General features: G+C 37.8%; 1 protein-coding gene across 2 annotated transcripts in view; it reads right to left on the bottom strand.

The window, feature by feature from the left end:
- SYNE1 (spectrin repeat containing nuclear envelope protein 1) overlaps window positions 1–27,920 on the bottom strand; it is a 295,834-nt gene that overhangs the window by 104,535 nt on the left and 163,379 nt on the right. For both annotated transcript variants that reach the window (XM_051615569.1, XM_051615566.1), the window contains 19 exons: window positions 27,726–27,878; window positions 26,315–26,482; window positions 25,153–25,329; window positions 24,146–24,292; window positions 21,868–21,993; window positions 20,252–20,428; window positions 18,299–18,564; window positions 15,385–17,545; window positions 14,716–15,053; window positions 13,894–14,038; window positions 12,236–12,454; window positions 11,316–11,578; window positions 10,102–10,267; window positions 9,296–9,451; window positions 8,936–9,088; window positions 6,542–6,724; window positions 3,714–3,851; window positions 2,200–2,385; window positions 599–721 (listed from right to left, as the gene is read on the bottom strand). In XM_051615569.1, coding sequence (XP_051471529.1) covers window positions 599–721; window positions 2,200–2,385; window positions 3,714–3,851; window positions 6,542–6,724; window positions 8,936–9,088; window positions 9,296–9,451; window positions 10,102–10,267; window positions 11,316–11,578; window positions 12,236–12,454; window positions 13,894–14,038; window positions 14,716–15,053; window positions 15,385–17,545; window positions 18,299–18,564; window positions 20,252–20,428; window positions 21,868–21,993; window positions 24,146–24,292; window positions 25,153–25,329; window positions 26,315–26,482; window positions 27,726–27,878 — 5,445 coding nt within the window. The remainder of the gene's footprint in view (window positions 1–598; window positions 722–2,199; window positions 2,386–3,713; window positions 3,852–6,541; window positions 6,725–8,935; window positions 9,089–9,295; window positions 9,452–10,101; window positions 10,268–11,315; window positions 11,579–12,235; window positions 12,455–13,893; window positions 14,039–14,715; window positions 15,054–15,384; window positions 17,546–18,298; window positions 18,565–20,251; window positions 20,429–21,867; window positions 21,994–24,145; window positions 24,293–25,152; window positions 25,330–26,314; window positions 26,483–27,725; window positions 27,879–27,920) is intronic.

Raw genomic sequence — 27,920 nt, forward strand, 5'->3', positions numbered from 1 at the left:
AAATTTACCTTTAATCCATATGGTTTTGTGCAGATTTTAATCCTAAAGTGGACCTGATAATATTGGATTTTCACGGGCAGATTAGGACAGTTAAATGTCTCTATTAGCTTTCAGAAGGAAACATTTCTTAAGCAGCTAAGGAAGTTATAATATGGGTTTTTGTATTTTGTCATGAGACTGATACCAAAAATAACAAGCTGACAAATCTCGATAGTAGGCCAAGTGCAATACAAAAAAGCAGCAATATCTTAAGGAGGTAGTTCAACTAAACACAGAAAAATGTACTGAGCTTAAGGAAAAGTGAATTTTCTCTTAGCTTTCCAGTTGATAATTGAGTGAGCTATCAAGACACTATCTAATTGCATCTCTATCAGTAAAATGGTGATAGAAATCCAGACATCTTTTTGAAGTACTTTAAGAACTTGTTGATGAAAAGTACTGGGTAAGAACTGAGCTTTATTCCCTTGGCAGTAATTTTGGGCTAGACTCTGAAACAACAACCCACCTATGAAACACCACAGTCGGTCTTACCAATATTCATTAATCTTTTGTAAGCTCACACTATGCAAGTCCTAATTTTGAGTTACTGGCCTTTTACCTGTCTGTGAGAAAGCTGCTCTTTCAAGCTCAAATGCCCGAGCTCTGGAGAGGTCAGCGTGGCTTGGGCTTGCTCCAGAGCAGCTTGCAGTCCTCTCAGCTCAATTTCAAATTTCTTCATGTCCTGTAACACAACACATTTGATTCAGGGGTTAAAAAAAAAATAATAAAAAAAAATTAAAAAAACTACTATATCTGTCTGCATTTTGTAGCTACAACCCTTATGTACAGTGCTAAAACTAATTCACAGTTTTAACAAAGAATATTGGATAAAAATACCAATCATATGACAGTCTAGAAAAAGAGATCTCAAAGTCACAGTTATTATTTTAAATACTTCCTCAATCTTAAATACAGCATGTACTTTATAAAGCTAAAATAAAGTTCAAGGCCTAGAAAGTAACTCAAGATGTCCTCTAGTCATCTTCCTGTAATAATACATAACTGTCTTATCTTTACAGACTGTTCATAAGGACCACCAGCAGTCAAGTCCCTCAGATCTCTACAGATGACATATTCTATTGTTCCAGTATTCTCTTTTTGTAGAACGTTTTTTCTGATGATCTGACATGCAGTTATCTTTTGTGGCAATTTCAATCCTCTACTTACTATCCATTAATAACACATGTGAAGAACAAATTCTTTTTATTCTCTCTGAATAGATCATATGTTACGATAATGCTTTTTCATACCTCTTTTCTACAAATTTATACATGCATCACAACCATCACTATCCTCTGTCCCTTCTACTTACAAATAGTTTATTCAATTGTTCCAATATTTCTCTGAAAACTGAAGCTATGGTTACTTGTATGCAAACCTCTGCTTTGTTCCATGAAAAAAAATAAAATAAAATGGAAGCCTTCAGCTCATAAACTGCAGTTTACTGATATGTGCTTTTGTAATGGAAAGAAGTCTCAACTCCTATAAATACACTAATTGTCATTCCAACATTAATTTTTTCCTGATTTATTGTATCAATTTTTTTTTTTTTTTTTTAAAAAAAGGTAAGAGCACGCAGAAGAGAATTCTATGCTTTTCCCTGTGTCTTGCACCAGTTTACCATGCCCTTAGGCTTTGCACAGGCATTATACACATATATTAACAGTATATCCTTATGGAAGAGCTGCACAGAAATGTCAGGGAAATTAAAAAGCCCATTCATCCTTTTCATTGCACTCCCTTGTAGGGGTAGGCCTTACATCATGGAAACTGATCTGGTTCAGTACGGATCTGAATTAACAGAGAGCTGGCTTTAGATATCTTTCAAGAGAAAAATAAAGGAAATGGCACAGCATGAGTGCCAACACAGACACTTTTCAAGTATCTAAACACAGCTGCTTAGTGTCATTTGAGACACATCATGATCACCAGTACATCCATCCAGAATGGGCAGATATGACAGGACCTGCAGGAACCTTGTCCCCATCTGGAACAGCACATGAAGGCAGCATCTCAAATGGCACAAAACATCTAACTTCGGACAACACAGTCATACCTGCTTACAGACCACAGACAATCTGCAATGCTAATAGTCTCAGAAAAATAATGCAAAAACTACCCTAGTTGTCAGCTAGTATTAGAAAAACTGCATCCAAGTACCTTGGCAGCATCTTGGAGATTTGGTAGCCGCACTTTGATAATTTGTTGCAATTCCTCTGTTCTCCGCCCCAGTTCCAGCACTTGCTGTGACATTCCTTCAGTACAGTACACGCTCGCCAGATACTCAACCCTATCACTCATGGCCTCAAGATCACCATGAATCTCTCCAGACTCATCCAACATAGTCTAGATGGAGATAAGAACAAATTGAACACCACAGTTGAGCTTCAGATTAAACACATCTTTATATTTCTGTTCTGCAAACTCCTCAATTTCTACACATCTGTAAGCATATTACTAAGTTCTACTAATTTCCTGTAAGGCTCGGGCAATGTGCTTAATCATTTATGCTTAAGTGCTTCAGCTTATGAAGACTGGGAAATAAAATAGTAAACTGTAAAGTTTCAGTAGCTCTACTTAACAACTCACTCATTTTAGTGTTTTGCTATACACACTTGCCTGTGAAAATGTAATATACACAATCTAGGGATCAGATGTGTTCTGGAACCCCGGTGTACCTAATAGAAAGCAGCAGAAAGCACTTGCAGTCTTATAGCAGAGCAGTAGTTATTAATGCTACCTAAAAAATGGCTACCAAAGTGTTCTGTGTGTATCCTCAACTTTTGAAGCAGGGAAAAAGCCTTAGTAAAAACAAACCAGACATGCTGCCTCCCCAGGACAAGTTTCCTGGAGGTTCCTATTCTGAAGAAGAAAGCATGACATACTACATTGCCTCAAAGTAAGTGAATGTAGTCGACAATTAACTAATGTATATATAAAAATCTTAATGTAGTCTTATTTTGACATTGGTGAGACATGATCATCTTATGATTTTATTTTTTTCACATGGTCACGTAACACTAGACAAGCTTGAACCTTATCAAACTGCTCCTCCACGGATCCCAAACTCACCTATTCCACACACAGAACAAACTGCACTGTCACAGGGACAGCAAAACACTCTGATGTGAGATGTTCAGGAAGCAACTGGAAGAAACTCACCCATTTGGTATCAGTCTGAAAACACTTGATATGAAACTATTCAGATGAGAATAAAGGTTTTTACAATTTTGTGTGAAGAAGAAAAAAACAACAGCAAAAAAACAACACCAAAACCAAAGTGCAACCAAACCTGAAAATTGTGTTTGATTAACTAGAGTTTTAGAAGAATATCAGCTGCAATGAGGTACTATGTGAGACAGAATCATGGTATATAGAGACATGCTCTTCAGTCAAAAGCTGCTGTGAAGCCAATGTACTTGAGGAAACATGCATATCAACGTTGAATCAGATAGTTTTATTCAAAATATATGTTAATTTTAGTCTTCAAAATAGTTGTAAAAAAAAATAAAATTAAACAACTCTAAGCTTTGGGGTAACAGTCAAAGAAACCTAGCTTGTAAAGACACTTTTCCTAAAGGAAGGCTGCAAAAAAAGTTTAGGAAATAAAACTTCACTGCTCAGAAAAAGAACTTTATACACTGTTGTTTAAATTTCACAGCTCATATAACTACCTGGTAGGCTTTACACTGATCACGAAGCTGAGAGGAAGAATTCCATGTTATACTACCATGCACTAGGATATTCGCTTTCTCGATCCATTTCAATATGAACTCCAACATCTCATTGTATTCTTCCAAGTGTGAAGCAGCCTGGATATAAAACAAAAATCCACTTAAGCCTAAGATGTAATTCTGTAGAGTTCTTAGAGAATGGTAACATTACATTTATTTCATTTACGGTTTTTAACTCGAGGATTTTTTTAACAACTTTTCTTTAGTGTTGAATATAATTTCATGGAATCACAGAATTATCAGAGTGGAAGGGACCTCTAGAGATCATCTGGTCCAACTCCCCTGCTAAAGCAGGATCGCCTAGAGCACATCACACAGGAACGCGTCCAGGCAGGTCTTGAATATCTCCAGAGAAAGAGACTCCACAACCTCACTGGGCAGCCTATTCCAGTGCTTTGTCACCCTCACGGTAAAGAAGTTTTTCCTCATATTTAAATGGAACTTCCTATGTTCCAACTTGTACCCATTGCCCCGCAATGTTCCTTGTCACTGGGAACTACTGAAAAGAGTCTGGCTCCATCCTCCCTGCACCCACCCTCTAGATACTTACAGGCATTAATAAGGTCTTCCCTCAGCCTTCTCTTCTCCAGGCTAAAGAGTCCGAGCTCACTCAGCCTTTCCTCATAAGGCAGATGCTCCAACCCCGCCATCATCTTTGTTGCCCTCCACTGGACTCTCTCTAGTAGTTCCCTGTCTCTCTTGAACTGGGGAACCCAGAACTGGACACAGTATTCCAGATGTGGCCTCACCAGGGCCGAGCAGAAGGGGAGAATGACCTCTCTTGACCTACTGGCCACACACTTCCTTATGCACCCCAGGATTCCATTGGCCCTCTTGGCAGCAAGTGCACATTGCTGGCTCATGAATATTTTACTATCTACCAGGATTCCCAGATCCTTCTCCTTGGAACTGCTTTCCAGCAGGTCCTAACCTATATTGGTGCATGGGGTTCTTCGACCCCAGGTGTAGGACTCTACACTTGCCCTTGTTGAGCCGCATTAGGTTCTTCTCTGCCCAGCTCTCCAGCCTAACCAGGTCACACTGGATGGCAGCACAGTCCTCTGGAGTGTTGGCCACTCTTCCCAGTTTTGCATCATCAACGAACTTTCTGAGGATATGCTCTGTCCCCTCCTCCAGGTCATTGATGAATACGTTGAACAAGACCGGACCGAGTGTCGACCCCTGGGGGACACCACTGGTTACAGGGCTCCAACTTGACCCTGCTCCATTAATCAAACCCTCTGAGTTCTGTTACACAGCCAGCTCTCAATCCACCTCACTGTCCATTCATCAAGCCCACACTCCCTCAGTTTAATTACTTCTGTATTTATAGAGTTAAAATAGGTCTGCTTCCATTAATAAACGTATCTATTTCAGTGGAAAAAAGATACTACAAGAATCTAGCTCACACTGGAAGAGTGCATTGATACTCAAATATATCTCTAGAGGGTACACTTCCTGCACATATTCAGCCTCACACGTAAGTTCCAAAATGCCTTCTTGCTCAGTTTGTGGCATACTGCAAACCTGTCTATGTCATTTCTTATTTTTTACTCTTTCCATGATGTCATCACCAAAATCATCTTTATTTAAAACCTGCTTTGTCTACTCAGCCTGTTCTATTTCCAAAAAGAGAAACATTGCACTTATTTCAAAATACAGGACAAAAGCACTGCTTTCTGATTCATCCAGTTTCTATTTAGTAAAGTACTGTTTAGTTCCCTTTTTCTTCCATTTAGCTGGAATAATTTCACTGATCTTCATGCAGTTTTCCTGTATGAAGGATGGATCAAATCCTAGGTGACAGAACTGTATCTGCATGCAGTTTGCCTTACCTATAGCACTTCATGTCTTGGTGCTGAACAAAAATATCCTAATAGATAAACTCCTTCCCCAAGTACCTTTGACTGAACTCTTACTTTGATAGTAATTTTCTAAAAAGTTTTCCAGAGGAAACTGAAAAGAATCTAACAAAATAGTTATCTTTTTCAAGCTTTATAGAAGCTTCTTTATGCACACAGAAGAGAGAACTCAATTTATCAGGGCACTGATGGCAGAACCACAGAAAATCAATTTCTTTGCTTTTAATAGACTTTTTTTGGGATAACAACAATTAGCAAAAAAAATACATAAGGAATAGTTTCAGGGACTTCAAACCTCAAGGGAAGCATCTTTATGAATGCTGAAGTGTTGTGTAAACATTATGCATTATCAGGACTGTTGTATCTAGACTTTTCTATTGAATCTACAAATTATATTCACCCTTCATAAATTATGACTAGAGCAAAGCATTATCTTTTCTTTCCTTTCCTTTTCTTTTCTTTTCTTTTCTTTTCTTTTCTTTTCTTTTCTTTTCTTTTCTTTTCTTTTCTTTTCTTTTCTTTTCTTTTCTTTTCTTTTCTTTTCTTTTTTTTTCTTTTCTTTTCTTCTGCAAATATAGGTAACAATGGTAAGACAGAGGCCCCAAAAAGTACAATGAGATAGTATTGCCTGTCATGCTTCTGTGGGAAGTCCATAATCTTTTCAGGGCACCAGAGGAAACAACTAGCAAATGATTAATGGAAAAGGATGTTAAAACAGCATCTCAGCGTTTTTCTACACTCCTGATCTGACCAGTCTCTTGCCTTTCTGTGATGCAAGCCCTGACTAATAATAGGCAGATGTGCCAAGGAATGCCCCTTCTTGTATAACTATGTGAAGATAAACATGAAGTTTGTGTGTTCCTTCTGCTTCTGAAAAGAAACAGCAGAAAGGATTGGAGATCGTACCTGACTGAGCTTAGCTGCTCTGTACTCAGCCTGCTGTACCGTCTGTTGGTGCAAGGCAGTGAGTTTCCCAATCCTGTTAGCCAGTTGCTTAGCCAGTGGTACATTCTGCTCTGCAAAGTCCTGGACTGATGCATCTAATTCCAACAGCTTTATGTTGCAGCTGTCTAACTCTTCACTGAGGATCTAGACAGAAAAAGAAAAAAATCAGTGATCCAGAAAGTGTTAGCTGTCCGGTTGTTTCTTTCTAGGCCAACTTGCAACTTCTATGCCCTGTCCAAAGTCTCAGTTTTTTGTTCCATTTTTATTCTGGCTGGAAACCAACAATGCTTGTCTAAGCAGAAAGGCAGAAGAGCAGGAAGTCTGGTCATCTCTTAAATGTGTGCCATTACTCTTTCTTCTCTGACTTCATGGTTGAAATGGATAAACTTTTTCACTTCCATAGCAAAAGACTGAGCAATTTCAGAGTGACATTAACTGTTCTTGCCCACCTTTCTGTGTTTGTTTTTGAAATCAATAGTCAGTACACATTGCCATGACAAGGATTTTTCATTACTGGAAAGAGGTTTTGTTTTCTTGCTGTCTTAAAATAATCCCTTACAAACTCAGAAATATGTAATGACTCATGAATGCATTATATAAGCTTTCATTTTAATTTGAAACTTGCAGTTGCACAGCTTGATCCTGACACAGGAGCAGTCTTGGATTGTGCTAGACTTTCAATAGAAGCAGATTTTAAAATCAGTTTTTCTTACCATAGTTACAAAGTTTCTGTAAAGTTTAAAAAGGAAACCTAAAAGGTTTTCTGTGTTTCCCATAGATCGATAAAACACTTACTGACTACAGTTTCTTGGGGAGGGGGTATTGTTGGGGTTTTTTTATTTGATTTTGTTTTTATACCTAAGGTGTTAACAATTCATTGTTTTTGTAATATCAATAAAATAAGTCTCAAACACTCTAGCTCCTTTACAATATTTTTAGAAATATAAACTGCAATCAGACAAAAATTGATTCAGAACACTACTCTAACTACAGGTGCTTCAAGAAGATACTCCAAGCTCTTCAGGTTAGGGCTGTCCTCGCAGACACACCTTCAAGTATAAGTTATGATCAACTATTACAATAAATATTATTCCATGAACAGTAGTGTGACTTAGTGACATAAATGTCTACAGGTAGAGAAAGATGTTGAACTGCTCATCTAGATAAAAAGACACATATCTCAGGTAAACATAAATAAATATATCTACTATAGACACAGTGCAGAATTTATATACTGTTTAAAAATGAGGGAAGGATCCACCCGACTTGAATTACATGGATTTAAGACAGATTTTTGTTTTATTTTTCATATTCAGTTTCAATGTTAATATAAAAATATTTACTGCTGTAATCAAAGCCAACCCAGTCTCAGGAGTATCAGCTGAGTGCTGACATAAACACAGTTGAGGAACTTTACTGAATCTCCAGTGGAAGAGTTTTCATCTATGTAGCATAGGAAGGCCCATTTCACTGGCTTTCTGCTTAATTACGGGGACGAAGGAGACACACCAGTTTTAAAGGGATATATTTCAGTGATACATCCTGCAAAGCAAATGATACTTTGGAGCATATTGAGAGCAACTCATCAAAATAAACATGGAATTTTTGCCATACCAGACATGCCACATCTTCTCCTAATTTCTCCTTTGTTTACTTCCAGACAGTAATTTGGTCAAGCTTATTTTTGACTAGTTAAAAACCAAACAAAACTAAAAAAATCCTCACCCTCAACATCTTCTCCAACCCCCCCAAAAATCCTCTGCCCTCATATAATAATCCTAACTTAGCCACTATACTTCAGTACAGATGAGCTTTTTGGAGTGTGGCACATACCTAAGATTAAGAATACCTAGACAAGGAACTAAGAGTCCTTTCCATTCCCCTTAACCGCACCAGTAGTTCTTTGCCTCATTATTGCACCACATGATAGGAAATGGACTACTGGCTAAGTAAAATTCTGGTTATCGCAAATAAAGGTGTACTGTGCTGTACTTTCCAATACAGGCTGGGACAAGGAGCAGTTGGCCAGCCTCTTAGGTTTTCCCAGGTTGCAGTCATACTCATTATCTTTAAATAAGGGTACTATGTCACAGCATAACTTGGTCCATCTGACTTGCTCTCATTCTCAGCTTCTTCCTCCAAGTCTTGTTACTAACTTGAGTCCCTGTATGGGCTAGTTTGCAAATAATATAATTTTAAAATCTCATCAGTCAAAACTAATTTCTGTCTATTCTTCTGTTGAACTACCAAAAAATGTGTCATGCAAACCTTCACAAATACAACTTTGGTACGAAGTGAATGTCCCAACTCAGAAGAATTTATCGTTTAACCAAATAAGGAAAGCCTTAGTCTTACCTTTTGTTCAAGTTTAGCTTGTGCTATATCATTTGTTTTCTTTTTCAGTTTTGAAAGAATGGCATTTAGTTCACTTGCTATCTCCTGAATTTTCTGACTGAACTCTTGATTCAATCTTTTGATCTGCTGAGTTTCTCTTTCTTTGGTTTGAATCTGTCAAGAATAGGAAATAAATTCAGTAATCAGAAATCTCTCCTCCTGAAAGGAAATTAAGTTTAAATTAACTTCATTTAATTTAAATGAAGGTAATTAAACTACTCCACACTGTCATAGTTTGACAACATTTGGCTACTGTATTCCACTAAGTTATAAAGTTTAAAGGACTATAGATTTGTAATGTATTTATCTACTATGCTTTACCTGATCTTGTACAGTTACAAGGTCCAGCCCAACTTCTGCTAAATGAAGAGAAAGTTCAGAAGGCAAAATGGTATAAAGCCCCAAGTACTTATTCTGTTGTTGTTCAGCCATTTTTTCAACAGCCTGGCGATGAGTGGTTACTTCACCAAGGAGAGACTAATGACAGAAAAACAGTATTGCTGAGAACAATGGGAAAAACATTTCTGTGTAAACTTAGAAAATGCAAACATTTCATGCAGCTTGCAACAAAGCTATCCACTTTCAAAATTTTTATTGGTTTATTAAAAAGAATTGTAGCTTGGTATTTCCTGAATTCTCATTTATGACTGTCCAGTTCTCTGTTCCTCTGTGACCACATGTATGTAGAAAATGTCAAGCTTTCAGAACCTCCAGTGAAATGAGTTTATTTTATTTTGTTGCTTGCCTCCTTGCCCCAAAAGACTGCCAAGAAATATCGCATTCTGTCCGTTCACATTCTATAGTTCCCCCATATCTTAGAGGAGAGGAGAAATACTACTAAACAATATGCTGATTTGCAAAAGTGCTTAAATGCAAATCTTAAGTATCTTTAAAACAAGGTATTGCAGCCCATCAGCTACCTCATGCTTTATGAATTTGTCTAGTGGCTTACTCCAAAACTAAAGAATATTGTCAGATTTGAATTTGAGTGTAATATTTTGTGTGTGTGTGTGTTTGTGTGTGTGTGTGTGTTTGTTTGTTTTGGTTTTTATTTTGTTTTAACTGATTAACACTCATTAGCAGATTATAATGAAGATTAATATTGGAAATTGAAAAAAATTATATACCTGCAACTCATGAAGTTGAGTATCCACTTCCACATCAGGGCTTAATAAATACTCTTTTGTTTCCTGGATCCAGGACTTGACAGTATTCATTTCTGCTTCAACATCATCACGCTCCTTCAGCTCCTGTTTCACCATCTTCACACCCTTTTTCACTTTCTGTTGCATACTTCAGAAACAAAGAAATTAAAACTATTTGCAAAGAACTATGCAAGGTCTCAAAACACTGCTTTGCCAAAAAATACCAAATAATAAAGGTAATGACTGATAGACCCACATCCATAGTAACAAAAACTGGAGCAGTGTTGCAACAGACTACTAAAGCAGTACACATTCTTCAGCCCATTCCTTCTAATTAGCTTTTTATATATTTTGACTTCAACTGCACAACTCTTTTGAAGGAATGCAAATGTTTACAATACAGACACCTACATCTGAGCTCATCACAACAGACTGCACTAATTGTCAGTGCAGTTTCTACATTTTCTACAGGGATTGCTATTCTACTGTAATCAGTTATGTATGAACACAATTAACTTTGGACAGGCTAGGTGCCAAGTTTATAGTGTTTTCTTTCTCTGTCGCTCTCCCTCTTCTCACTGTGGAGATCCAGTTAATGGCATCTTAGTGCAGTTATGAAGTGAACATAAGCCCTGCAACTTAAGCCATAAAATTTCCTGGTTTATACATGACAGGAAGACATTGTATGTTTAGATTAACATTCATATAACCACAGGGTGAAATGTTAAGATATGTTTTGTTTGCATATGCAATAAATATCCTTGTAAATTTCATAGTATACCTACTTTTGGTACTAAATGCTTCCAACGGGAAACAAAGTGATAAACTAATCTAAACTTAGGATACAAAAAGATAAATGGTCACTGTTAAGAGTGAGATGCAATGGAAGGGTTTAAAATAATTTATAAATGTAATGTAGCTTATACAACCTTTACATAAATTATTGTTATTATGCAAGGCAAAAAGTACATATTCCAAAAATGCATACTCCTGCTGATAGAAATAAAACATAATGGCAGAAACTTATTTCAAAATCAACTGAAGATAATTTAAAATTCATATGATGCTTCTTCTAAATACAATAACTAATATTTATTTTAAATGTGGTAATTGTTAATGATGATAACAATTATACATGAACTATATGAATTATAAGGTACAATTTTTCTAGAGAATCTTTTAAAATATTGCCTTACTTGTGGCATCGATCTTGCATTGCTTTGATTTCTTGCATGACTGGTAGTTCCTCCTTAGATGGAGGTTTTCTTTCCACATCTTGAAGCACACTGACAGCATGCTGTTTGAGCAGGCCCAAAGATGACAGCTGATGCTCCAACTCCAGAAGGAAACTGCTGTGGTAATCCAGGAGTTCCAGGAGCTCTGTTCTAGTTGACTTTTCCACTGAGCTTTCTGGTAAGCGACCTTGTAACTGATCTATTACTATGGTGGCTTTCTGAATCTATGGGAGGAGATGCCGTCTTGTCAATAATGTGATTAAAAAGTAGCTAATACAACCAACACCAAAAGATGCTAAACTCAGTGCTGTATATTTAGATGCTGTGAAACAGTTGTGGTATAGGGCTGGTGCAGCAGTGTCTATGACATATATAAATCCATGCTCTAGTGCTAGATCTAGCTAGCTAGCCCTAGCTCTTGACACTGGAGTAGGACTTGCTAAGAGATTTTCTTGTCAAGTGGTGAGTGGCTCATCATATTTTTTAGCATTTATTATCTTTATTGCCATAGGACTGAGAGCTCTATCTACCCCAGGGCAGACCCATATTTGGCACAAGTAATACATTTAACTAAAAGATGATCCCTATTCTCAGAGAACCTGCAATCTGAGCATAAAATTATGGACAACACATAAAAAGGGACAGGTAGAATACAAAGAAAAAAAAAAAAAGAGACACACATGATCCATGAGCAGTGACAGGCAATAATATCACTGCATAAATTTAGAAAATAGCAACTTCATACTCTTCCGATACTTCACCCCAGTAAAAAGCTATAAAGCTACCAGCTTTATCTACCATAAGGTGACTAATAAGGCAGTATAATGAGTAAAAACCTATGTACAGTTAATAAAGGAGGATTTACGAAGAGCAGACGTTACCTTATCATTAAAGCCCTTCCATTCCTGCACTGCATCTCCCAAAATTTTTTCTTGCTCTTGGGCTACATTCCGGAGCCGTGTCCAACGCTGCCAAACTGTTGTCATGGACCTACTTATAGTTGCCTTACTGGCATCATTGCTAACCTTTTCCAGCTGTGAAGCCTTTTCTTCAAGGGCTGTGATCTCCTCATGGAAAGAATTCACTACAGACACAACAGTCTGAAAAAGCAAAAATAAGCACTGTTTTCTTCTTTTACAGCTCAACTTATAACTATTCAACACCCTTTCCATCAGATGAGCCACCAAATGTAGACAAAGAGGAGATACTCTATGCTGAATGAGCTGGTTAGGTCTCACTTTATTTTTCATATGCATAAGTGGCTCAGCTACTTGAAGGACGTGGTCCAAAATACAGCTCTCTGTAATGAGCAGAAATTGGGTGCAATCACATTTTCACTTCCTTACTAGCCTCTCAGAAGGCATGGAATTGAGTATTCAGGTCCCTTCTAGCCAGCAGGTCAATAAAGGGAATTCTCCCCCTCCACTCTCATGAGACCCCACCTGGAAAACTGTGTCCAGTTCTGGAGCCCCCAACACAAGAAGGACATGGACCTGTTAAAACAAATCCAGATGAGGGCCACAAAGATGATCAGAAGACTGGAGCACCTCTCATATGAAAACAGGCTGAGAAAGTTGGGGTTGTTCAGCCTGGAGAAGAGAAGGCTCTGGGGTGATCTTCCAGTACCTGAAGGGGGCCTACAGGAAAGCTTGGCAGGGACTGGTTAGAAAGACATGTAGCAATAAGACAAAGGGTACTGGCTTTAAGACGGAAAAGGGTAGACTTATATTAGACATAAGGAAGAAATTCTTTAGTGTGAGGGTGGTAAGAAACTAGACCAGGTAGCTCAGGGAAGTTGTGGATCCAGTGAACTGTTCAAGGCCACCGTTGGATGGGGCTTTCAGCAACCTGCTTTAGTAGGAGGTGTCTCTACCCATGACAGGGAGGTTGGAACTTCATGATCTTTAAGATCTCTTCCAACCCAAACCATTCTATGGTTCTATGAACTCAGGTGTTTAAATACACATTTATGTTATATTCTTCTCTAATGCCATTTTAGATGGCCAAGAGTATCAGAATATTTTAATGAATCTGGCAGACATGACATTACTCTTAGGGGAGATTTCTGCCTTCACAGAGACACAGCTGGAGACCAGGCAGGATGTCTCAAGTGTCACTAACTGCCTGTATTGGGCAACTGATTAGCACCCTAAATGTTAAGAGTAGAAAGTCTTAGTAAAACTCTTCAATGTGATCCAAAGTAGATGGACATTTCTATTGATCCCATTTTCTTGTAGGGTACAAAGTTTTGGGTGTTATGCACCCAAGACATTTAGGAATCTTCTGTTTCCTTCCAGTTCTCTACAGTCACAGGCATATAGACAGACATTAAGCTGAAAAGCAATTAAAACTGTCCTGGTCACCCCACAAACAAAATGTGTATTCTGCACAACACAAAACACCTCTTGGTGGGCTATGACACAGTTAAGCACTACAGGAAAAGATCTAAAAACTTAATGTTGCCACAGGTAGGGACTTAGATAATGTACATTTGTTTGCACTGAAGGAAAAGGATTTAACATAATTCTCAGTACCTTACCTTATGTGTTAGCAATTTCTCTTCTGCTTCATGAGAAGAAGCAGCTTTAGCTACTGAGAATTCAGATAATTTTTTCTCAGCTTCATTCATCACTTCAATAACCTTCTGTCTTGCTGTCTGATACACCTGCCATTCTGAAGCACACCTTAAAAATACAGTTCCAGAAAGAACAATTTAATGTGATACGAAAGCATTTGAAAATTAGAAATATTATTGCACCTAGTTTTCAATGTAACTGCTTCATTTTGCTATTACACATATTTTCCAATTAAAAAAAAGATTGTTAGGAAAGAGAATACTTAGAAGCATGCACTCCTGATTTTCAGCTGTGCCTTACAGACACAGCGTGGCATTAAATTGCCCTTGATAGACATTTCCACAGTGACGGTAAAACAAAAATCTTTGTTTGGGTTGTGTTTCAAACCCACCCAAACTTTTGGAATCCGTAACATTCAGGCATAATAAGTAACATAGGTATTATCATTAAAATGGTATTTTCTTTTAGTTCAAAATGTCTGCTTCAATTTCATTTGTTTCTACATAGGTCTCGCACCAGGCGAAATAAGTGCCAGTCATTCCCTGCTTGTCTTCTTGGTGGTGTTCCAAGCTTTATATAATTTTATCATATTCTTCTCAGAATCTCCCATCAAGGCAGTCAGTGGCAGAGGAGAAAACAGAATGCAACAACTCTGAATGTCAGCATCAACTTTTCTCATCAGTCACACAAACATTTTACGAAACTCCAATTAACATGATAACGTTTTTCTTTTATCACTGAGGTCATCTTAAAATAAAAGAAAAAAGCCCAACATGTTATTATACCTTTGCAACTGCTCTTGCTGGGTTTTGGCTTCTTGCTTTGTCCCTTTGCCCTTTTCCTCCAATGCAGCTACATTCTGCATCAGCTGCTGTCTTGCTGTGGTTTGGATAAAGGGCTCTATCTCAGACACAAGGCCCTGTAACTCCATCAAATGATTATTGAACTGACTTTCTGTGCTGAAAAATTCCATGTGGTTCTTCAGGTTATCCTCAGAGTTCTCAACATCAAGACCATTTCTTGCTAAATGTAGAAATTCCTGAGCATCTTCAAGCCAGTCATTTGCTATCTGCATCACTTGGTAGTATCTTTGGCAGAGGCTATATAACTTGTTCAAGGTAGCCTGAAATAAAAAGGAAAACCTTATTGAGGCCCATAAAATTCACTGCAGGAAAAAAAAAATATCTCTGTTGAGAGCCTGCATTTTGCCTGCTCTTGCTTTCTTTTCCCTCTCTCTGGAGAGTCTACATGCATATTAAAGGAATCCTTTTCTCCCTTTTCCCCCTCTCTCCCCAAGTCATCCATGGCAACAGATCACAATGTAAGTCATAAAACCCCGTAACAACAGGTTTATTAACATAAATTGTTTTCATTATGATTACAAACATTGTGCCACAGAGCCATATTTTTCAGCTTTTTGAGCAAGAAACTAATGACACTTAGCATGCACTAACCTGTCTCATGTGTATAGATTCTTGAACTTCACCATCTAGTTCTGTCAGCTCGGCAAGTGTGTTTTCCAGGTCAGAAGGTATCAGCTCCTTTGCTTTCATATATTTCTCTTTTTCTTTATTGCTCAGTGCATTCATTATTCTCAGGCTTGACTGCACTTCTTCCTGATGTATCTGAACTTTTCGGATTTCTTCTTGGATGCTTTGCAGTTTGAGGTCCAAACTTAATGTCCCATTAAGTTCTGTTTTCACCCATCTCAACCAGTCAAGTGAGCGGCAGATTTCTGTCTGGAAGTCTATGCTTTGCACAAGTCTGTTCTCACACTCCATCACAGTGTCACCAATGGCAGCATGCAAAGACTTTAGTTGCTCTTGCCAAGACTGCACTTGCTGATTTGTTCTCTCACATGCAGACGAGTCAAGCTGAGGAGAAAGGGCTTCTAGATGCTCAATTATTCGTTTCAGAAGACTCTCCATCTCTTGCAAGCTGCCCACCAGAGAATGGTATGTTTTCAATTTTTCTTCTACTGGGAGTGTTTCTTCATTTACCTTAATCTGCTCTTTCTTCACTGCCTCTAGTTGTGCCTCAAACTGCATACTCATTTTCTCATGCTCCTGGCATGCTTCTATTGTGTCTTCCAACAGGTTGATTTTCTGTTCTATTTGCCTCTTCAACTTGTGATATAGCGTGACAAGTTTTAACATCTCATCTGGTTGCCATGGCTGGCCAGTGCTTCGAAAGGCCTCCTTCTTCAGGTTTAGTTCATCCACTGCTGCACCAAGGCTCACCACCTCACCTAAGAGATCTCTGTAGGCCTGCTGGAGTGACACAGCTTCTTTGGCTAAAACAGCAGCTGGAGCTTTGTCCATGTTAACAAACTGATCTTCTAGTTCAGTCAGAGCTTTACTTGTCAACTCAATCAAAGAGGCATACTCTTTTCTGGCATAAATTGCTTCCTGAACCTTATATAATTTTTCTTTTGCCAGAGCAGTGACAATACTGAATTGCTGAGGGAGAATGTTAAGTTTTTCATCCAGATAAGAATGATCTACTTCATTAAGTGATGGTAGGATTTCTTGGCCATCTCTTTGCAGTGTGAGTAACAGATTTTCATATTCTGGGGATTGCTCAAGAATCTGTTGATATTTTGCCAACTGTGTGTACAGTTCGGAGTTACTATTCATTACACTGACTTCTGGGAATGTGACAATATCAGCTTGTTTTAGCCAATGACAAACTTTATCTAAGTCTTCTTTGAAATATTTCCTGGAAACTATATTTTTCTCCAGTTCTAACAATCTCTGGTTACACTTTTGTAAAACAGTGTCATACACATTCTGTAGTTCTTGCAATTTATCTAACACTTCATTCTTTTCTTGTTCTGTTGCTTCTTTCATTAAATCCCTTCCTTGAGCCCACAACCCTGTGATGTCATTTTGATAGGCCTTCAGGTTAGCCTGGGCATTCTTGCAAGTCCTGATCTGTTTGTTCACATCTTCTGGGAACAGAGAAATGTGTTCTGGAAATGTTACCTTCTTCTCATGCTGATGAATTTGGTTTGTAGCCTGAAAGACTGCCATAAGAAACTGAGTCTTTTCTGACAATGCTTTATTCAGGTGCTTTCTTCTTTGGCCAATCAGATCATTGAGACAACCTACATGGTGCTGTGCATCAGAAAGTGCTTTCTGCAGCTCCTGCCTTTCATTGAGCCCTAGGTTGGTCATCACCCTGTCAGCATCCTTCACAAGCATCTTCAAAACAAGCTGTTTGGCTTCAAGCTCACTGCAAATGGTAAGATGATCCATTAGAAGACTCTGAGCCAAATCTGGAGGTGGGCTCTGTTTAAGAGCCTCTGAGACACTAGGTTGCTGCTCCTCTGCCCATTCCATTAATTCCTGAAGTTTGGAATGCACCAAACTGAGCTCTTCTAAGGTTGAAACAGAAACTTGAATTTTCCTTTTGACAAGATCTTCCAGCTGAGTCCAGCGTTGCTCAAAATGACCAAATTGTTCCTTTACTAATTCTTTGTCATCAAGATTCAGATGTTCTGTCATCTTCTGTTTCTGGTCTTTCAAATCTTCCAGAGCAAATCCCCTTTCCTGCAGTGCAAGTGCTAATTTTTGCAAAGCTTCAAGGTGCACATTTGTACTTTCAGCATCAGATCTGTTATCAAAATGAACACAACAGAAATTAATTATTAGATCCTATTTGAGGATAGGGTTTTAAAAGAAGTCATGTTGAATTCTAAGCCTACTGTATACTGAAATCAGTATGACATAAATACCTCCAGTTTTTACATTTTTTTGAAAGTACCAGTCCTGAATATTAATTTATAAGTTTTTTATTCCTCTCCCTTTCATCTGCAAAGTGATCATCAGGCTGACCATACAAACTAACATGAATACTGCAGAATATACGGGTTATATTGCACCTATGTACAAGTATTGAGGTGCAAGTGAATCTTGTTCCATGACAGTGGAACAACAGTAATAGACTCTCACAATATTACACAAAGCTGGTGTGTATGCTATACGAAGTAGCTGCAATAGTTTAGCAGAAGCAACTAAATTTTAATATAATAGTCTAATAGACAAAACACAATATCACAATGAAAAAAGCTCATGAAACATAGTAAACAGTAATGAAGAGTTCAAACAAAATAGTAAAAATGCTTGAAATGCTATACTCTAAGGTGGGATCAATCGGTACTTGCCTTAAAGACAAACACTGAAAATTTGGCTTCTCAAACACTATTTCAATACAACTAATAGTCCTATAATTAATTAGAGAGGCCTGCTATTAATTAAACATGGTAAAACTGATTTTTAGAGGATCTAACTCAAGAGACACTCTGTAAACTGCTCTTCCAGCTAACGTGCACTAAATCAGCTTTGTGCGTGCTTCCATGTTTTTTACCTAGCCAGGTTGTCCCACTCTTTTGTGAGTTCTTCCAAGAAAACTTCAACTACATGCATGCGGTCATGATAATCCCTTGTCCTCTGCAGATCCTCTTCCCTCTGTAGGAGCAAACCATGTGCCTGAAGGCAGAGATCCAGCCACTGGTTGCTCAGCTCTCCTGTTTCCTTGTGTTCAGGTGATTCCTGCCCTTGGGTTAGTTTGTTCATCTTCTCAGTCACAGAGGTAAGAGCTGACTGCTTAGACTGCAACTTCTGACTGAATTCCTGAAAAAGACAATAGTCAAAAACAATATGGTGTCACCTCTTCAGAATTATAAAATGGAATTTAAATAAAAACTCTGAAATAAATAAATTGTGTAAGGACTAATTATCTGCCCAGGCAAATCCTTTGCAGACGTAAATTGGAAAAAGTGCCTTCTCTCCTCATCTTCTCAGATGGGGACAAGTTGGTTACAGACAAATCAGAGCAGTTTCCAAGTGCCAGTAATGAACGGAAATCACCATCAAGTCACACCTTATTGCCCTAGCTTCCAGACTAGCACAGCTTTCACAAGGTCTTATGACAATTAATTTTATCAGTACTGTTTCTAGCTCATTTTTCTTCCATTTTCATTGGAGACTAAAAATAAGAAGCAGAGTCCATGAGTCAGTGAGCCCCCACATCCATACTTTGTTTTGTTCCTACTTCTATAATAGCAACCATTATTACTGTCATTACTGAGAAAAGCCAATTGTTATCTAGGTATGATGCTATTTGAGTTAATAAATTCCAGCAAATACAGGAGTCCATCTGTACACACATTTCTTACCAAACAAGAAATCACAGAGAATCCAAAATAAGAATATACCATATTCTGACAACTAAAACTAATCAAATACTTTTCAGCACTTATACATTGTCTAGGATAAATATATTATCCCAAATTCTAGTTCCAATAACTGTAAATAAACAAACATGCCCAGCTCCAGCACTTTGCTGGGATGCTGTGTTTGACAGGGATTCTAGAGAAGAGATACTACTGCCCAGTTCTGCCTCATTTCTCTTTGTGACTGCTTCAAAGGTAGCTGGGCATCATCAAGTACCATGGCAAGGAAAAAACACACATTGTGTCACATCTGACAGTACATCAGGTGCCTGGCTTAAATAGTGAAGAAATACAGATTCCTTCTTTTTCCTGGACTCTGATTAACAGCTGTCAGCCCACATTGTGCTTCTTCTAGGACTATGACTTTGTTCAAACACTTCTGTAGCACAGTCATGAAGAGAAAGTGCTGTTTACTTCTTACCTGACTCCTAGCAAAACAGAACAAGAATACAAGAAAAGTCTAGACCAAAAATGCAAACCCCAAGCATTTAATCATTTAGCAAAGAACTAATCTGTTTTTCAGTTTCTTCTTTTTACTTTACAGACATTTGTGGTGTATGCAGAATAGCCATAAAACCCTTCTCATCTGTAAACGAATAAGTGAAGATCTGAAGGCATTTGTCTCACTGTTTTAGGTAAACTAAATTTTCTTTCTTTTTAACCTATTCTTCAGTGATTTTCAAAGTCCAGCAACACTGAATAGTTTCCCTGACTAAATCTGAAATGGTTCTAGATAATTCAGAAGTATTGGAATCAAAGAACTTCACAAGTACAAATTGCAGAGCTTATCTTCAGGTCTACTGTTATGAGTTATTAGCCTATTAAAAGTGAAGGCAAATCAGAACAGTAGGCTGAGAATTGTCTACTGTTATAAAATAAAACCTTAAAAATATTAAGGTACAGTGTTCTACTTTCTGTGTCACCCTGTAGCATCAATACGGAAACCTTTTTTCTGTCTTCTCTGCTCTTTCTTAGAACACACTAGCAATTCTATGTGATATATACACATAACATGGATTATAATAATATCAGACATGGGATTAACATCGTCCTTATCTTCTGCTCTTAATCTTAAATCTCCTTACCTTAACCTGGAGTACCATATTCTGGGCAATGTTTAGCTCCAGCTCTGCCCGTCTCCTTTTCAAATTCTGTAATTGTTGATCTGCATCCTGGAAATATATCCAGAGCTCAGCCTTCATTTGTTTGATCTCTTCCCAACCTTGAGCCAAATACTGTGAGTGCATTATCTGTTGCTCAATCTAGAAGAAACGAAAAGGAGTAGGAATGCTTTAATGCAGCTATTTTTGGAGATAAAGGATGAATACCATTTTTTCCTCTGAGCACAATACTGTACTAACAGCAAATTTCTGCACCAGATTCTGAAGGGGATAGTATTATCTACAAAAAGATTCTTAACCTTCAAAAGTCATAAAACTCAGACCTATTGAAGGAAAGCTGTGGAAAAAAAAAAGAATAATTATCACTCACCCTTGGGAAAAGCAAGTATATTTATGGGTGGTGTAACAGTCTTCTGTTAAAGCTTGAATGTATGATTTAGCCTATTCCATGCCAAGAATACTGCTGGACTGTGCCCTACATGCCTTCACAACGATCAGATTAAGGCTTAAATGAAAACTTTAATTTTGTGTGCTTAGCACAGTTATTTTGCATATATGCTGCCTGTGAAATGCCAATAAGAAGAGTGCTTACCGGATCTGAGCCCATCAATCACCTTAGACCGACAGTCACACAGCTTCTTTTGCTCCAAATACAGCAGTAGGGCTCCTTTAAGGTTTAGACACTCAACCAGCTTAATGTATCTCAGCACTGTACCTACTGTCTGTGATTTCTTAAAAATGTTTCACTGCTTTACATATAAAAAGAGAATCTTATTCTGATGCTTGGAATACTTTTAAACTATTCAACCTTTGGACTGCTATTTTTTTTACGGATTGCTTGGATTTGTACAATTTGCTTCTCTGGTATGGAATACTGTTACTGTATATATTAGATTTTTACTCTTGGTAGGATTAGTTTCAAAATTTTGGTTGTGCGTGTATGCAAAACTAAAATTTTCATGTTTACAACAGGAATGCTCCCAATGTTTCTTTTCTAATAACTCTCATGTTTTAAATTTTTATTCTGAAAATAAGCATTAAGCTACTTCAAAACTTGAGATACTCATCTATAAATTCATATGCTGAAGTAGATGCACTCTGATTTATGGATTGAACGATAATAGTTTTTATTATGATCATAACTCATATTTTAGTATGTCCTAATAAGAACATTAGTATACTGTCTAAAACATAATAAAAGTAAAATATTTTAACAAAATACAGAGAAAAATAGATTAAAATGTGTTTTATGAAAGCAAATAATTTGGATCAGATTTTCTTCCACAGAAGGCTATTTGTGTGGCTTCAGGCCAACATCTTGTAACAGTGCCTAAGTACCTTTAGCAATCTTTGTTGTGTGTCTTTGCATCACTACTAGGAGAGCAACATGTGGATTAAAAAAAAATAAAATAAAAAAAAACCTAGAAGGAGAAAACTATTCCTAAAAGAAATACTTAAGATGAAAATAAAAAGACATTTCTTTAAACCATTACCCAGTATGACCTTTTTAAAAGAGAACAGATCAAGGCAGTTAAAGCTCTAAATAGGATTAAAAGCAGGTTGTTGTGGTTATCTTGTACCGTTTGTTTTATTTGTTGAATATCTGTTGCTGTGCTCTTCACTGTGGCATCTGACAGATCACACATGGAGCACAGAAGATCCAAGTATGTATTTGCCTGCTCCTGCAGAGCCCGGAAATGTTTCACCTGAGGGAAGACAATCCTCAAATAAACTCTGAGACTGTGGAAATAATATCTTATTTTACTAGAACCACGCATTTTAGTATTTTTACTTCAGCTTATTATTTCAAAAAGAAGAAATGTAGACATATACTATTTTATTAGGTAAGGTTGCTCTGTCATAGTTATGGAAAACAGCAATTCTGATTACCATCCAGTTATCAAAGCTCTTACTCACATATGCATTACTTTTCTCATTTCTTTATAAATTAGGCATTGGGTAGATACAGTTTCAACAAGGTGGCTTACTTTCCCAAGGTGAATGGGAAGCAGGGCTTTATCCAACGATAAAAGTGTCATGTTACCCATACCTATAAAATTCTTCAGTGTCTGACAGATCATAAGGAATCTAGCCCAGCAGCACAACATGTTTTCCTACACCTTCTGAAGCCTTCCCAAGGTCCCCAATATCTACAATTGCCACTGGTGAGGGTTGCTGCCCTCAACATTGCCTGTAGGAGATCACCTCTCCCTATGAAGAGTTTCCACATTCCAAAAAAAAATGTTGATATTAGTGCTGGCAAGCAGGGCAATAATATACCTCTGAGTCCCACAAAGGAGAGGTGAGTGACCACCTAATGCAGAGGTGCAGTGATGGGTCCTTGTGGGCAAAAAGTTGAACATGACAGCAGTGTGCCCTTGTCATTACTGTATTAGCAAGAATGCAGGGAGCAAACTCTGGGAAGTCATTATTCTCCTGTACTGACACTTGTCAGGCTGTCCCTGCTGGTTTTGGCTCAGTTCAGTCTTCCTCCATAGAAGAGATATTGGAAAACTGGTGCAAGTCCAGCAAAAGGCTGGAGAAATATGGGGCTGTAGTTCATGGTATTTGGGCAGGTCTGAAGGAACTGATTTGCAAAGCCTGAAGAAGAGAGGCTAACTTGTGGTCTGCTACTCGTTAAAATGGTAGGGGTCAGATGGGGGCAGTACTGAGAAGACAGAGGCAGACTCTGCTGAGATGAGCAGAAAACAGACTAAAGGGAAGAGTGACATGTTGGAACAAGTAAATTCTTCATAGATACAAGGCAAACTATTCTTCACACTGAGCACAGTTAAGCACTGGAACAGGTCCCCAATGCTCAGGGATGGTCAGGGCCCGCGGTGCACCAAAGGGCCCTGCAACCTCTATTCCCCTGTCATTGGGGTTTGGCTACTTCTGCTCAGGGCCAGCCTTGACTTGACCCAGCTGGGACCTGGCCAATAGAAAAGTGTTCAGAAGCCTTTCCCCTTGCTTGAGAACTGCATGTAAGCTCAGGCCCTCAGTCACCTATGGACCTACACACTACAGGTGCATCTGTGCCTCACTGATCCTCCTGGTCTTGTCTTGCTGCCCTGATGTGGGACTGGCCACATCCCTACATACTTGCCTGGTGATCACTGGATGATGGCTAAGACCAGGAGGACTCTGCTCTTCTCACCTGTGTGCTGCAGGTCTGCACATCGTTGGGAAAGTGCTGTCCTCCTGGCCACACTGTCACCCCCTGCTCCTGCCGCCCTTGCAGAGCTGCCAACTGTAGTATTTCAAGATCTCTGTCTAGCCACATGGTGAAGAAAGCCCTGAATTTCAGCATTTTTAGTACCATACTAGTTGAATTTGAGAACAAGGTACAAATCACATGTAAAATACATTAAGTTACTACGAACAATCAAGAAGCAAAGAAACGATTCTTAATGACTAACGTGGACTGGAGATAGTTCTATGTTCTTAGGTTTAAAAATTGTTTTAATTGTCTTATAAGGAGACTGTATCCATGGTAATATGAAGCCAGGTCTCATATAGGAACATTAGTAGGCAGATGGGCAATTGGACAAGCAGAAACTAAAACCCACTCTACTAAACACCTCTGGGGAATATATGAGATGGTTTATCTAACCAGGAAGACCTTTTTCAGGTAAAATATTTCTAAGCATTAAGCAGAGCTATCAAAAGCCTTGTGTGATTTTTTTACTAGTGGTTATTTTTCACTTAAAGCACTCCTTTAGGAGCTGAGAACAAACAATGAGTCTACACAGCTCTCTGAGAGGTCAGAGTGTGTATCTAATTTCTATTAATATAAAGCTCTTACCTGACCTCAATTTATTATGGATAACTGAGCATTTTCAAGTCCTGAACTTTTACCTGTTTAACTGCATCTGTCAGGCTGAAAGGTGGCCAGGTACTTGGCTTTAGTTCTGAATGCACTGTAGACAGCCAAGTCTGGCACTGTTGCAGGGTATCCTGATGATTAACATGCTTCTGGAGTTCATGTTCCAAACTCTGGTACACCTAAAATAAACATTTTCTAAAGTCATCACATTTTCAGACATCACTATTTGCTCTCTTCTCCCACCTTGAAAAATGCAGGTAAAACAGAATTATTATGACTGCGGTTGTTTTAACCCTCGTACATAGAAGTAACAAGGGATGAAAGCTTCTCAAGCTCTTACTGCAGCTTGCTAATTCATGGACAATATCTAAGGCATAGCTTCTGGAAAGAAAAAATAAAGATGCAAATGAAGAGCATTTTATCTTATTTCTGTATTCTTGTTCAATATTTTGCCATTGATCTAGCACAAGTTTTTGCCCACCTCTACAAATCTTACTGATTATGAAGTCTACTTTTTAGAATTTTAATTTTTTGTTTTGGTTTGGTTGTGGTTCTTTTTAGACTATACTGGCTTGATCTCTTAATTGGATTAACAGGATGACCCAGCCAGTACTTCTTAACTGTATATTCTGGTTCTGCTGAGACAGTATTTCCTAACACAGTATTAAGATCCATTATATATGCATACAAGCTACTGACAGTATGAATGCAACTTTCTCCCTAGTTTTTGAAGGAGGAATAGTTCTAATTTCTTAGCTGCAGCTGCTTAGAAGCTAGTGTCTTGTGAAGGTAGTGAGGATGTGGAGTGATGGAGTAGGAACTGACAGGCAGCCAGATTTGCTGTCTGCAAAGCAACATTTGGATCACAAGGAATTCAACTGTAGCACAGTAATTATGAAGTGCTACATTGGTAACCTGTAGGATCAATTCATATGGAAACAATAGAAAGAGTTGTACACAGTTTAAAGAAACAAGTACTTACAGAAATAATGACGATATTCTTAAATGGAATAAAAAACATTTTTGAAACAAGACTTACTCTTTGCGCTGTACTACATATGGCAGAATAGCTGTCCTTTGTCCCCTGAAGATGGCTTTGTATGTTTTGCTTAAATTTAGCTTGAAGATGTTCTGTGCATTGATCGATCAGGTAATCGCCTTTACTCTTAAGGTTGTTCAAACGATCTTCAAATCCTGCAATTTCTTCCATGATAGCCTAAGAAACAGATAAAATACTGTTGAAGAAATATTTTAAACTTAAAATATACTCTGCATTACAGCTTTTTAAAAAAGCTTTTTTTTTTTTTTTTTTTTTTTTCTTTCTTCCTTAAAAACTCTTTGCCTTCAGGTGTGGAAAAAAGCTTTCAGCCTATGTGTATTCCTATACTCATTGTAAAATAATTGTCAAAAGTCTCTACATAGATATCCCACAGAAACAACAGTTGCACCATCATAATGTGGAAACCAAAGGACATCTTTGTTGCATGCTGTATAGGGCTCCATCAACTGCTCTTGTGTCAAGTACTGAGGACTAAATCTGATGCTGAATCATGTCTTACTGCATAAACTCTTCCACCATACACAGTTCTTTCCATGGACTTCGGTGAAGGCAAAGAAAGTTACTAAAAGAATAACACACTAATCACAGGGAGTTAAATAATTTCAATATTTGCCCTTGGAATCTCAGTTTCAGGGAGTGGTGGGGAGGGTTGGATTTTGCTTTCTTTTATCTTCTAAAAAAGCATCGGCTATCAATGCAGTGAATTATTATCAATATGTTGAGTAAAAGCAATGGAGGAAATATTACACCCTAATAGAGGGGGGGGGGGGAAAAAGTCTGAAAAATTAAAATATCTTTTAGTCTTTAAAAATGCCAGGGCAAAAAACGCTTAGGACTAAAATGACCTTAATCTCCTCTTTGTGGTCTATTTCCTGAGACATCTCAGCAAAAACCTGACATGTAATTCAGACTACTGTACAATAAAGCTCTTCTGCAAATGCATTCTCAACCAAGAAACAGTGCTAACAACAAAGTACGTAAGTTAACTGCATTCATTACACTGATACTCATCTATACAGTCAGCAGTAAGAGGAATAAAACAGGTGGATGACAACTAGAGCTCTGGAGTGGAGATAAGAGAAGCAAAGAAGAAAAGTTCTGTTTTACCAGACAAAGGAAGTTTACCCAACAGCAAACCCACCTTGTGATTAGCTAGTTGTTGGGTGATTATTTCAAGATTGTTACTCTCCATGAGGTCAGGGCTGACCAGCCGGCTGGACATCTGTAATAACCATTTTTCCCCTTCTTGCAAATCACTGTTGTAATCCTCATGTTCTTTTACTCTCACCTCTAAGGTTTCAACGTATGTCTGCAGATCCACAATAAAAATGTACATATTCAAGTAGTTACAATACTTTAAAAAACCCACCACAAACCAAAATCCACCAAGGGCTTGAAATCATATAAGAGAGTTCTATTCTGAATTTATATTTCTTTGAGGGTTTCTCACATTATTAGACTGTTAAGGAAGACACCAAAGGGATTCCTTGTGTGAATAAACTCTGTGGTACTGAGCAGTATCTTCACTCCAAATGAAATGCCAAACTTCAAGGAAAACACTGAGGATCTCCTTACTTTAAGAAAACGAACACTGTCAATTTGACATTAAGTTCACTTAGAAACAGTTATTACATGCTCTTGGAGAGACTCCACATGACCAACCAAATGTTATGGTTGGTTCCCTGCTGCTTACAGCCTTTGCACATACATCTTGCCTGTGATTGTGGTAGGCAATTTACAAACATACACCTTGAGTTCAAATGTATTTTTCCTTTTTAAGAAAGATTTTTCATAAGTTTATCTACATTTAAGCCATCAACTGTACAACTAATACAACAGATACTAATTTTGTGTTACAGGTCAAAGGAATGTCTTTAAATTAAAAATCAAGTGTGAAAAAATAAAATAATTTGCTATTGGTGGATGGATTAACAAATAAAGGTGCTTAGGTCAAACATAAGTACTAACATGGTTTGCAGAGCTTATCCTTGTTAAGAGTATAATCTATTAAAACCCTTAGAAATAATCATACTTTAGGATGTATTTAGAAGTAATTAATCTTCCAAAGTACTACCCACATGTGGACTAATGAATCAATGTTAATTAGTAATGCCATTGAAGAATTAAATTACATCCACCTCACAGTTAATTTTCTCCAGTGACTTCAACAACTAAACTAGATTAAACAAGGTTTGAGCGAGATCTAGCAGAAACAAAAGAAAAAACAGTATAATTTAAGGGCATATGTCCCTTCATGAATGAATGCATTTAGAAATCTATTTAAAGCAATTAAAAATAGTAACAATAGTACAAATTAGACACTGATATATTTCCCCATAGCACTATGAAGACTTCACTTGTCACACTCAAAACTCATTTCAGCTACTTTTTTTGAATTTATATAGGTAGACGTTCTTCCCATACTCAAGAATCTCCCCCTGTGCAATTACATACAGGGTATGACATGGCAGCATGACACAGATAGTCACTTCTTAAAAGGTGGAAAAAATAGCAAATTGAATGAACCTAGAGTTTTCTTCTTGACTTTTTACCTTTGCTGTGCTGCAGAGCTCCTGGTAACTGCTCTGAAGGTCTTGAATGTTGTTCTTAAGAGTCACATCATTCACCAGATCAAAAAGAGCTTCTCCCTTTTCAATTACTGATTTTATTGAAGGCTCATGGGACAGAACAGTCTGTTGTATGGACTACAATGTAAACAACAATTAAGACATATATATTAACACTCA

This window comes from Apus apus, chromosome 3 (genome assembly GCF_020740795.1).
Source record: "Apus apus isolate bApuApu2 chromosome 3, bApuApu2.pri.cur, whole genome shotgun sequence".
Lineage (NCBI taxonomy): Eukaryota > Metazoa > Chordata > Aves > Apodiformes > Apodidae > Apus > Apus apus.